Source organism: Cricetulus griseus, chromosome 2 (genome assembly GCF_003668045.3).
Source record: "Cricetulus griseus strain 17A/GY chromosome 2, alternate assembly CriGri-PICRH-1.0, whole genome shotgun sequence".
NCBI lineage: Eukaryota > Metazoa > Chordata > Mammalia > Rodentia > Cricetidae > Cricetulus > Cricetulus griseus.
Window position 1 is genome coordinate 14,736,362 of NC_048595.1, and position 12,504 is coordinate 14,748,865.

At 51.0% G+C, this 12,504-nt stretch overlaps 1 protein-coding gene across 1 annotated transcript in view; it reads left to right on the plus strand.

Moving 5' to 3' along the window:
- Nucleotides 1-429: 429 nt before the first annotated feature.
- The window catches only part of Vwa5b1 (von Willebrand factor A domain containing 5B1), a 43,434-nt gene continuing 31,359 nt past the window's right edge, over nt 430-12,504 (plus strand). Inside the window, exons 1-6 of the mRNA XM_035438890.1 lie at nt 430-568; nt 2,482-2,625; nt 4,330-4,600; nt 7,013-7,158; nt 8,002-8,133; nt 8,658-8,782. Of these exons, the coding sequence (XP_035294781.1) occupies nt 430-568; nt 2,482-2,625; nt 4,330-4,600; nt 7,013-7,158; nt 8,002-8,133; nt 8,658-8,782 (957 nt within the window). The remainder of the gene's footprint in view (nt 569-2,481; nt 2,626-4,329; nt 4,601-7,012; nt 7,159-8,001; nt 8,134-8,657; nt 8,783-12,504) is intronic.

Below are 12,504 nucleotides of genomic sequence, written 5' to 3' on the forward strand. Positions count from 1 at the left end.
GGTTTTCTGAAGCCAGAGGAAGGGGAGATGGAATGTTGTCCCAATTGATGCCTTCATTTTGCAGAGAAAAAAGGTGATGCTCAGAAATGAGATTTACAGGGATGGTGTGAGAAGTGAGCCCCTCCTTCCTATCCATGCATAGACCCTGGGGACAAGTAAATCCAGGCTGTTAGGTCAGCCACTTCAGCACTGGCCCTGACTGTGTGAGTGCCATCAGGTTTTATCTTTTCTACCTGTGACATGAGATGTCAGTGACCAAGTCTCCTCTCAGGTTACTCACTAACTCTGAAGTCCCTAAGGTAAATAAAGATCATGAGGCTCCAGTTTTTAGGGCATTCAACTGAGATTAGATTTGGAGGGTTATGGGCCCCTCCTCAGTGTACTCAAATATCCTGTCTCCTGCAGGCCCTGAGCTGAGACGCCAACAGAATGCCTGGCTTGCTGAACCGTGTCACAGGGGCAGCCTTGCCTCTCACGGCATCTGATGTCACCTCCTATGTCAGTGGCTATGCCCTGGGCCTCACGGCCTCCCTCACCTATGGCAACCTGGAGATTCAGCCCTTCCAAGGTAACCTCATGTGGATCGAGCCCTTCCTTGCCCAGTGGTTTACTATGTGGCTGACACTGGCCAAGTGTGTGAGCTTTCTGTTCCCCTCCCTCCTCATCTATCAAGTGGGATTTCCAGGTCTGTCTCACAGATTTGAAAGTGAAGGAGTTGAAAGCCAAGGAGAGTCACGATTTGGGGTCTGTAAGGAGGGGTTGATGAAGAAACAATACCTGAATAAGAGCTGCATGGGTGGAAATGTAGCTATGACTCACTGCTGGAGAGTAGTCTGGGTAAAGGGCAGGAACTGGCTGACACACACCCCTCCTTCCTGCAAGCAAAGGACTGGCTGAAGTTGGCCAAGGATTAACTGTGGGCAGGATTATCTCCCCTAACCCCCAGTTTGTTTTGCTTGCTTGCTTATTTATTTGATTTGTTGGGTGGGCTTTTTGTTTGTTTATTTGTTTTTAGACAGGGTATTGCTGTAGAGCTCTGACTAGCCTGTACTCACTATGTAATCCTAGCTGGACACACCCTCAGTAACGCTCCTGCCTAGGTGCTGGCATGACAGGCCTATGTCACCACATCCAACCTGATCACCTTCTTATTCAGGGTGATGGAGTCTCGGAATGGCTAACCCATTCTCCCAGGCCCTGTCCCCAAACTCTGCCACCACTTCAGGGCTGCCCTGGGGGCCAAGATTGCCTGAAAGGAACCCACAAGGGAACTTTCCTCTTGGGGATTTAGGCTGAACAAAGGGCCTTGTTCTTCTGTCTGAGGGAGCCTAGAGTTGGAGACTGAAAACAGGGCCTACCTAAGGACCCTGAAGACAAAACTGAAAAGCTTTGAGACAGCCCCCTTAGCTTTCCTCTTGGGGCGGGGGGGGGGAAGTGTTCCATTTTATAGATAGGGAAACTGAGGCTCTGGAGGACAGGAAGTCAGGGTTTGTGGAGGTCTCATCGTAGTCCCAGCACTGAGCTGTTCCCATGTTAGAGAGGGAATTGAGGCCTTCAAGGTCAGCATCGCTTAGAAGCAGAACAGAAATGCAGAATCCCAGGCTCTGCCAAAAAAGAATTCAAATCCAAAGGCCAACAAGACCTCCAGGTGACTAGCATAGTCTTCACATAGAGGAAGTTCGGCTCTAAAATGATAGCCAGCAGGCATGTTGGTGTTAGCTAATAATCCCAGCTACTCCAGAGGCTAATGCAAAAAGATTGAAAATGCAAGCTCTGGCTGGGCTGTGTAGCAAGTTCAAAGCTAGCCTGGGCAACTTAGTGAGACCCTGTCTCAAAATAAAAAAGTAACAAGAAGGGTAGAATACAACTCAGCGGTAGATCAATTGCTTAGCTTATGAAAGGCCCTGGGTCCAATTCCTAGAACCTCAGGAAAAATAAGGCTATAAAAATGTGTGATACCTACTGTGTGGTGCATTGCTTAATAAATGGTACCACAAGGCTTGCTGTGGATGGAGATATTAGACTTAGAGATGCGTGTCCTGTCCAATGTAGCAGCGTTAGGACACAAGAAAGGCCCGGATTTGAACCCTTCTCTAGCTCTTCCACAGGTCCACCCATTGATGGTGCCCGTGGCAAGCCAATAATCATGGACCAAATTCACCACCCAGACATGTACTGTTAGGCCTAGACACAGCCTACACAACAGCCCAAATTTTTATTTCCCTTGAAAACCAGACTTTCTGGCCCCAGATGCTCACACATCCAAGAGTTAAGGGCTGACAGGAGTTGGACACAGATGCATTTTTTCACACTGTCTGCTGTTGCCCTCACCTGCCCGGTCCCAGCGCAGGTCTGCTGTGTCCCCGCAGGGGCAGTGAGTACAGTCCACACTTCCAAGTACAACCGTGGCTGATCCCCTTCTGGGAGCTGGGCGTGTAGGATGGGGCTGAACACCTGTGACGCTGGGCCTCACTCCGACAGGTCTTTTTGTGTATCCGATGGACGAGTACACCACAGTGGTTGGTTTTGAGGCAGTCATTGCTGATCGTGTTGTGACCATACAGATCAAAGACAAAGCCAAGCTAGACAGGAGCCAATTGGATATCCAATCTGCAACTGTCACAGGTAAGAAGTCCCCATGGACTATGGTGAGGCTGGCCTAGGTGGAGGCCACCTGAGCCAGAGCCTCAGGCGCATGGCAAGGCAGCATGGGACATGGTAAAGGGTGCTGAACTAGAGCCAGGAATCCTGAGCTGGAATTGTCTGACCTTGAGCCCATCATGGACTTCTGTGAACCCCAGCTTCATTGTCTCTAAAGCAGGCCATTGTCCTTATTTTCACATTCAAGGTGCCGTGAGGATCCAAAGACGGCAGGTTCCAGATCATTGTGGCTCAGAGGATGTGTGTAATGAGTCACACCAGGGCCTGGCTCCTATCCTATTTTTCACAAGTGATGTGAGCTTAGATTAAATTTAAAAAAAAAAAAAAAAGCAAAACTTGTCTGAGGACTGGGGAGATAGCTTGATAATAGAGAGCTTGCTGCACAGGCATAAAGACCTGAGTTCAGATCCCCAGTATTCAAATAAAAGCTGAGTGTGGCTGTCTGCACTTGTGACCCCAGCACTGGGTGGGAATGGAATCAGGACAGAGACAAGACACGGGAATTTCCCTGGGGCTTGCTGATGAACCAGCTTAGCCAAAAGTCCTCATGCTCTAAGTTCAAGAGACCCTGCCTCAAAGGAAGAGTGGAAAGCAAAATGGAGGGAGGCACCCTGTGTTCCCTCTGGCCTTGATGTACTCATTAGTGTGTGCACCTGTGTAGAGAAGTGCATGAGTGCATGAGTGCTCAAACACACACACACACACACACACACACACACACACACCACCTTTAAAATGGGGTAAGTAATCAGACCCACTCAGTGCTAAACGGTGCACACCAAGAACTTAGGCCACAGTAAGTTCCTGCAAGCACAGTTGGTGATTCCTGCTAGTGAGGAAGCTGAGGCTCAGAAAGAGATGGTGGTACACTCAAGGTCACACAGCATGTTAGTGGCTTGGTACATACCAAGTAGCACGTAATGTGAGCAAATCGGACCATTGGCAGTCAGATGAAACTGAAGGTGTTAACATGAGCATCCAGATGTACACTGATTTTTAAATCAGCACTCATAATGGCACCTTCCTCTCTCTCTCTCTCTCTCTCTCTCTCTCTCTCTCTCTCTCTGTGTGTGTGTGTGTGTGTGTGTGTGTGTGTGTGTGTGTGTGTCTGTGTCTGTGTCTGTGTGTGTGTGTTGTGATCTTTCATGACCTGGCAAAATTGCTAGAACCTTCCCAGAATGACCATGATGGGACATCAAAAGTGGCTGTGCTTAGAAGTGCCCTGATGGTGTTACAAGAGGGAGAGGGAGGGAGTCCAGTCTTGACTGGGGACTGGGGAGGCCCCCATGAGGGGATGATGGATAGGTAAGATTAGCCCAGTGGCACTTTGAGCCTTTCAGACCAAAGCAAAGCCCGTGAGCAGAAGTGGGGTTGCTCCAACAGGCATCTGGGTGGGGCCTATGGGGTGGGCATGTGATCCTCTGGTGGATGCTCTCTGTGGCTCTCAATCTTCTAATGGAAATCCACAGCCTCCAGTCAGACTCATGAGGGCACAGAACCCATCCAGTGAGCTAATGATTGGCTGAGCAGCTTAGGCAAGCCAACCCTCCATGGTGGGCCTCAGTTTCCCCATCAGCAAAAGGGTGCTGCTCAAGGCTACCACAGCAATCTTAGAGGGGGGGTCAGAGACAAGGTCTGTACCGCACCTGACACCAACCTGGCACTTAGGGAACATTCCACAAGAGGGGATTACCCTCGCCCCTCATTCCTGCACACCGGGAAAGGTGGCCTTGGATGAGGACCTGGAGCGGATTCTGTTCGTGGTCAACCTGGGGACCATTGCTCCCATGGAGAATGTTACCATCTTCATCAGCACCTCCTCGGAACTCCCCACGCTGCCCAGCGGGGCTGTGAGGGTGGTTCTGCCGGCTATCTGTGCTCCAACTGTGCCTCAGTTCTGCACCCACAGCTCTGACTCCTTCAGCCAACAGGCTCAAGGGTAAGTAGGCTCTGCCCAGACCACGACCAGGTCAGGGGCAGCAGAAAGGAGACAGGGAGGGGTGGGGAGGCTTTCGGGCCCTTTTACTTTCAGAGTTCCAGACAATCTGCCCGAAATGCCCCTTCTGGTACTGGCAGAAGCAAGGCTTCAGAATTTCCAGGGGTTATTTTTCAGTGTACTTCAGAGGGATTTTCCTGAATACCTATTATGTGGTAAGCCCTAGAACTAAGTGTTAGGGATAGAGAAGGGATGAAACAACATGTTTCATGCTGTTTGGAAACTTGTAGTGGTGGCGCACACATTTAATCCCAGCACTTGGGAGACAGAGGCAGGCAGATCTCTGTAAGTTCCCACACAGCCAGAGCTGTTACACAGAGAAACTCTGGCTCAAAAAAACAAACAAACTTGGAGGGAAGTCAGGTGTGGTAGCATGCACCTTTAATCCCAGCATGCAGGAGGCAGATGGATCTTTGTGAGTTCGAGGCTAGCCTAGCCTACATTGTGAGTTCCAGAACTACATAGTGAGATCCTGTCCCCAAACAACAACAAAAATTTGAAGGGAAGAGATCATTATTATCGTACAACAGTCATGTGATTTTTTTATGCATGTGGCTTGAATGCATAACTAATTGTATAAAAACTGTGCTTTGAGAGACGTTCTTTGGGCTAAGAAGATGAAGAAGGGGTCCTGTCCTGGGTATCCAGAGTCCAGGCCAGGCTTCATTGACAGCCTAACAGTGAGGACAGAGCCCTAGGGAGGAGCTGACACAGGCAACAGGTGACAGGTTAGGATAGCCCTGCAGACTTTGGATCTCCCCCATGCAGCAAAGAGTCACTAGGTCTTTCAGCAGGGCAATAGGGGGTCCTTCTACAGTGTAGGAACGGGAGGGGAGTGTTGTGGCCTGAGAGGTACCTGCTCTGAGATCACTGTCTCTGAAAACAGGTGCTAACTGTGGAAGACAGGGTGGGTGTGGCTACTGTCTTATAGAAGAGACCAGGGTTAAACCACAGCTATGATCCTCCTCCTTTCTCTTCCTCTCCCCTCTCCTCCTTCCCCCTCCTCCTGAGCTGCTGGGGGTGGAACCCAGCCCCTTTCACTTGCTGGAAATGCTCTACTGCTCAGGAAGCTATGGGAATACATTCTGGAGGAGCGCTGGAGAAGGGAGTATACAAAGGTCCCAAGGCTGCAGGGTTAATTGGCTATTGTGTGCTGAAAACAGCTACAGCAGAGTGAAGAGGAGGGCCCAACTCACAGGGTGGTGGAACAGATCATGTAGACCTTCAAGACTCCAGGTGCAGGTGGCACAGCTGCCCTGGGCAGGTACCATCAGCCCATGTGTCACCGTATAAACACTGCCCATGGGGCTACAGTGTGGGTTTGAAAGGCAAGATTCTGGACTTGAGTAGACCAGAGACCCCCAGTGAGCTAGCTCCTCATTCCACCTGGAAGAGTTGACAGTTATGCTCTTGAGACATCTGTATCAACGCCCCGCCCCCCCCCCCCCCCGCATGAACCTTCCAGATGCCCAAATTGGACACAAGGAAAATTAGAAAGCCAGGTGATACAGTGTTTTCCAGGGCCTGGGAAAGAAGGGACTCCCACTCCCTGCTAGGGAAATGGGAATTAGACTACAAACCAGGAAAGCAGTTTGGCTATGATCAGAGTGTGTCCTTTACCTGGAGACCCAAAGAAATGTTCTTTACAAGGCCAAAGGAGACACAGCAAGGATATGAGTGTTGATGGTGGTGTTCATGAGCGCAGAGAAGAGATGAGTGCATGGCAATGGGTGGCCCTGTGTGGCTTCGAGTAAACAGCAGGAACTTTGAGTGACAGTCATGTGGACTGAGCTTAGAAACAGGAGTGCAAATCATTAAGGGGGTCACTGCGATGCATGATAGATCATAGACATAAGGCAGTGTGACATGACAAGTCATTTCATATCAGAACCAGGCAAACCTGGGCCAGGATGCCAGCTCTGCTAAATCCTAACCATAGACCCATGGGTGAGTTGCCTCTGTTTGCCAGGCCTCAGATCCTCATGTGGAAAGCATTGGGCACTGATGTCCTCCTCCTGGGTCTGTGGTGAGAATGATGAGGGCTGAGGCACTGGGAACCCTTGCCTGGATCTTGGCCCATCCCAGGTATGCCCCAGCAGTAGTTGTAGCGTCTCTCTGTATCAAGGCCCTCCCTGGAGCCAGGCTGAATGAGATGATAGAGGTCCAGGATGGGAGGAGGCTGAGCTATCTGAGACTCAGTCTTCTTATGCTGGTTTGCCTCTGTCTGGGCTCCTTCCTCCTCCCCCTCCTCTTGTTCCTCCTCCTCCTTTTCTTTCTCCTCCTCCCCTTCTTCCTCCTCTCCCTCCTTGTCTCCCTCTCCCCTCCATCTTCCTCCTCCTCCACACACCTTTCTAGAAAAGACCCACACTGTTTTGGCACCCAGACCACGGACTCCCGGAATGGACTGTGTCTGGCCACTCTCCTGGACACAGAGGTGACCAACCCAATGGAATATGAATTCAACTTTCAGCTGGAGATCCGTGGGCCATGTCTGCTCGCAGGTGAGAGAGAAAGCTACCCAGGCCCAGAGAGACAAAGAGGACTGGAGGAGGTAGGGCTTCAGGTCCAAAGCCTCCAGAGAGATGGAGAGGGGCAAGAGGTCACAAAGACCACCTAACCCAGATAGAAGGTAAGCTGAACCACTCAGAGCTGGATGGGCTAGCTGTCCCAAGATAAACCTCTCCCCAGGACAGCTGTCAAGTTAACCCAGCCCTACCCTGTGATTTCCCTAGGGGAAATACCTTTTGGAGAGTAGGTAGCTCAACCTTCTCCAGAAGGCCATGGCTATAAAGCTGAGCTCTGGTTCCCTCCTGGGGAGTATTCAACACCTGCAGCCTAGCCACCACCCCAGAGCTTCTAAGGTGCATTCTGGTTATGGACCATTGTAAAATTCACTTTGTAATTCCAACATGCAACCAGGGCTGAGAACTGAGGTTGGGTGGCTCTCCTCCCAGCCAGCTTGGTTTTTAAGGGTACAGGGCATGGTTTCTTATCAGTGAGTGTTTACTGCAATGCAGAGATGCACCCAAAGAGGACCACAAAAACTGTTCCACCCATGGAGCTTTGAGCTTTTTCTGGTTGCTTAGCAGTATTGGGGTACACCCTGCATCCCAGGAGTAAGCTAGATCCTGTGGTCAGGAAAGGAAGGACCACTGGGAACCATCTACGACACAGTTTCCACTGTGGGGAAGCTGAGAAGGGTATCCATGATCACACATGAAGACAGGAGTTCATGTTAGGGCAATCATCTCCAGCCTAGGTCTCAGGTCCCCTCATCTGGGTTCCTTTCTCTCTTGTGCTCCTAAATCTGTCCCTCCTCTGCCCTGTCTTTCTGTGCTACTCAGGGGTGGAGAGTCCCACGCATGAAATCCGTGCAGATGCTGCCCCATCTGCCCACTCAGCCAAGAGCATCATCATCACCTTGGCCAACAAACACACCTTTGACCGGCCAGTGGAGATCCTTCTCCACCCCAGCGGTATGGTACCCCATGAGGGGCTGTGCTGTCCTTATGGAAGACATCTAGTCAGGGCAAGAATTGGGGTGTGTGGGAAGTGGGTGAAGAGACCAGAGACTTACCCCCAGGGAAATCTGTCTCTATCTGGCAAATTCCCAGTCCCCGTTGTCATCTGCCTGGGAGGCCTTGAACCCCTACATTGGCTGAGCAGAAGTTGTATGACACTTTATAAACTCTTGGAGTCATTCCTTGCTTCCTTTAAAACTCACAATATGTCTGGCCCTGAAAAGATGACACAGGCATTTGGCTCAGCCCCAGTCCATTTTACATAAGGGTAAACTGAGGCCCGTGGAAAGAAGGTAGCGCTAGGCTTCCTCCACTAAGGAGTCTTCCCCTGGCCCCTACTGCTTCATGCATCCAGAGATGCCACACTCTTCCCCAATTAAGAACCCACACCCACCCCCATGAAGAAGTCACCCCTAGACAACAGCCCCACTGTGCCCCCACACCCAAGCAAATGCTGAGTGTTGATCTTGTCTGCGCAGAGCCCCACATGCCACATGTCCTGGTGGAAAAAGGTGACATGACCCTGGGGGAATTTGAAGAGCACTTGAAGGGAAAAGCAGATTTCATTAGGAAGACAAAGAAGGACAACAGCGCTGAGCGGAAGGTAAGCCACTGGTGGCAGAACTGGGGGGCACTGGGGACTAGGTCTCGCTGAACCATTGAGACCTCTGAGCCTGAAGTGGAGGGCATGATTCCCTGAGATTATATCCTAGGCTGGTGTCAGGATCTGGACAAGAAGGAAGAGGTGTTTCCTTTTGGGATCCCAGACGCCACAGGGAAGGCAGGAATGGACTTCCTGGTGGCCCCATCCAGTCCCCTAGCTTCTCCTAGTATCTCCCAGCATTCCTAAGCCTGGCAAGACTTGTAGTTAACTACAGACACCTTCTTGGTTTTATTGCTCCAGGCCACTCTGGCCCTACAGCTCCCTCTTCACCTCTGGGGCCTCCATCTGCTAAACTGGCTTCTTGTTCTTCCTCCTTCTGGAGTCCTCGCTTTCTGCTATAAAATGGTTGCAAAGGGGGTCAGGAAAGCAAGTGAAAGGTCCTTTCCCTCTGCCCTTCCCTGGCCCTGGCACTGAAGGGTAAAGAGGCACTGACTGCAGGAGGTCAGGAGAGAGGGTGCAGAAGCAACAGCCACGCACTGAGCCCAGTGATTTCTCCTCCACACATGGTCCCCACACACAGCATATCCCCTGGATGTCAAGTTTCAGCATGACGATAAGTCTCTTGCAATGGCAAGTCTCTTTCTATTGGCTCGTTTGCTGATAAGCAGTCTGAGGTCTGGTGCCCAATGTCATCTCTAGAGTTAGATCTGGGAGGTATCTGGGCTAGAGGACTGGCAACACTCCTGGAGTGGGGTGCAATGAAACTGCACTTAACTGCTTCTCGCCTTCTCACTGCCCTTGCTGGTACAGGGCAGCGAGACAGGAAACAGACAGGAAAACTGCTTGCACCATCCCCACTGTGGGAGACCCCAGTGGAAACCCCTGCTGGCGTGGGGGGAGACTGGAGGGGACATAGGGAGCTTAGTGTCATCATTATGTATACAGAGAGAGGTGGGGACACTGCCTTGCACATGAATTTACTGGAAACGGAAGTTGAGCTAGGTCTCGAAGATAATAAATAGCAAGCATGACATGCCAAAGGTGCCACCAAACTACCAGAACAAATGATGGTGTGGAGAGGGTAACGCTCCCTGCCCCCGCCCCAGGCTTGGAGATGGCTGTCCTGCCTGCCAGACCTTAAATCAATTAGCTCTGGACCCACTGTGGCAAATGAGAATTAATTTGCTACCTTGGGTTAGTTATGCAAATAGCCTGTATTCTCTGGGAGCCCTGAGGAAGAGGAAGCTGCTCGGAAGTGATGAGTTTATTGTAATTGGATAATGGCAACTTGAGGAGCCATTAGGGAATCTGGAGCCAAGTACTCATTCGTCCCTCTGAAAGGCAGAATCGGGTTGCTGGAAGGAGCTCCTGTGGCTGGCAGAGGTGGTTGTTTCTGCTTTGGGCTCTGTCATCCAATAAGCCAAGCTGGGCAAAGGGGGCTCCGCGTTGGAGGGAGAGTGGGGCCCACCTGCAGGGGCATGAGAAGTCGTGCATCACTAGAAAGGATGGGTGATGAGCTGTCAATAGCTGACCTTAGCAAAGAAAGAGCAGGACACAGAATGGAGGAGACCAAGAGGCAAAGAGAGACAGAGACTGAAACAAACTAACCAAAAGGTGCACAGAGAGGTCAGTAGCCGACAGTGCACACACAGAGGAGGCAGGAGTTGGAGAGAAAGATCAGTGTCTCTTCTATTCATTCAGCAAACACTAAATGCCCAACTGATGCCCGGCTCTTCCTTGGTACTAAACAGCCCTGGAAAGGTCACATTCCTTTCCTCGGGGAACCCATATCCTAGCACAGGAAGACCAGCAAGTGAGCAACTTTGGCTGGGAGAAGAGTTGAGACCATGGGAGAAATAGGACAGGGTAAGACAATGGCAGGCGCTCTTTAGCCAGGTGTCAAAACGCCCATCTGAGAACAAGATCTGGCAGCAGAAGGCCCATGGGGAGAAGAGCAGGCAGAGAGCAGAGACACCAGAACTGCAAACAGAGTAGCAGGATGAGGCTGAAACATTCAGGGCTGAGTAGTGGGCAGACACCTGGGGCTTGATAATGAACAGTGTAGACTCCACGCCTTAGAATATGGGGGAAGCTGTTGCTGGCTGTTGTGTGTACATGGACCACAGGGAAGAAAAATGAGCCAGCAAGATGTGTCTGTGGAAGCAAGAGAAAAGCCTGTCCCACACTTGGACAATGCCACAGAGACAGCAAACAGGCCAAGTTCGGGTGTCTGTTACATAAGGAGTGTGAGCCTGTGCTGAAGAATGGGCTGGGAAGGGTCTGGAAGAGAAGAACACTGGGGACAATGGCTCCATCTCTGGTGTCAGCACAGGATGAGTGCCGAGGCCCACTGTTAAGATGGAGAAGGGACAAAGGGAGAATGACAAACAGACTCACAGAGATGTGTGAATGCAGGCCTCCTGGGGTGGAGGGAGTAGAATGGAGGAAATAGATCCAATTCAGAATTAGGTGAGTGGCGAGCCAGGAGAAGGGTTCTGCTATGGCATGGAGCCTGGGGCGGCCCCCAAGCCGGAATTAAAACAAAAGGCCAGAGGATAAGGGCACTTGCCTGAAAAGCTAAATTTAATCCCCAGAACCAACATGGTGGAAGGAGAAAACTGATTTCTGCAAGTTATCCTCTGACCTGCAGGTGCACAGCCTTGTATGCACACACACACACAGGACAGCAATAGTAGCAATGCATCAACGGAAAAACAAATGAGAGAATAAAGTGAGCTAACAGAAGGTTGACAATAAAGCACCTGCCATGTAAGCATGAAGCCTGAGCCCCCTCACCAGCACCCACATACAAGCCAGGCACAGAGGTCACAGGCCTGTGATCCCAGGACTGGGGAGGCAAAGACAGGGGATCCCTGTAACATGAGTTCTAATAGGTCTTAATAATAAAATCCTGGAGTCAGATATTAGGGGGTGAAAGCTGAAAGATCAGAGAAGCAGAGCAGCCAACCATTAGAGCTCTTACCTCTACAAAATCCTCAGACTGAAAAGAGAGCGAGCTCCTGTCTCATCCGGCCTATATTCCTCTCTCCACTCAGCCATCTCACTTCCTGTCTGTCTGTACAGACCCCCAGACCTCTATGATTAGCTAGTGGCTAGCTCCGCCCTCTGATCTCCAGGCAAGCTTATTTGTTAGATACCACCACAGATCCCTGTGGTTTCCTGACCAGTCAGTCTACCTGAATGGGTGATATGCATGCAAGCTCAGTGAGAGATCCTTCTCAAAAACTAAGGTGGAGGGCAATTGAGGAAGACACTCAAAACTGACCTCTGGCCTCCACTTGCACACACACACACACACACACACACACACACACACACACATACACACACACACACCACACACACGAGGGAGGGAGGGAGGGAGAGAGAGAGGGGGGGAGGGAGAGAGGGAGAGAGGGAGAGAGGGAGAGAGAGGGAGGGAGAGAGGGAGAGAGGGGAGAGGGAGAGGGAGGGAGGAGGGAGGGAGAGGAGGGAGAGAGGAGAGAAAGAGAGAGAGAGAGAGAGGGGGGGGGAGGGAGGGAGGGAGAGAGGGAGAGAGAGCAAGCATAGTAGTGGTAAGAGGGATCAGTAAGCAGAGGGAACCAAGCTCTTGACCAAAGTGAGCCAGAGACGGGCTTACAGTTATTCAGTTAGGGGGTTCCCCTGCTTATGTGCTAATGTTACTCATCCTCAGTACCACTGTAATAGGTCAATATTTGGAC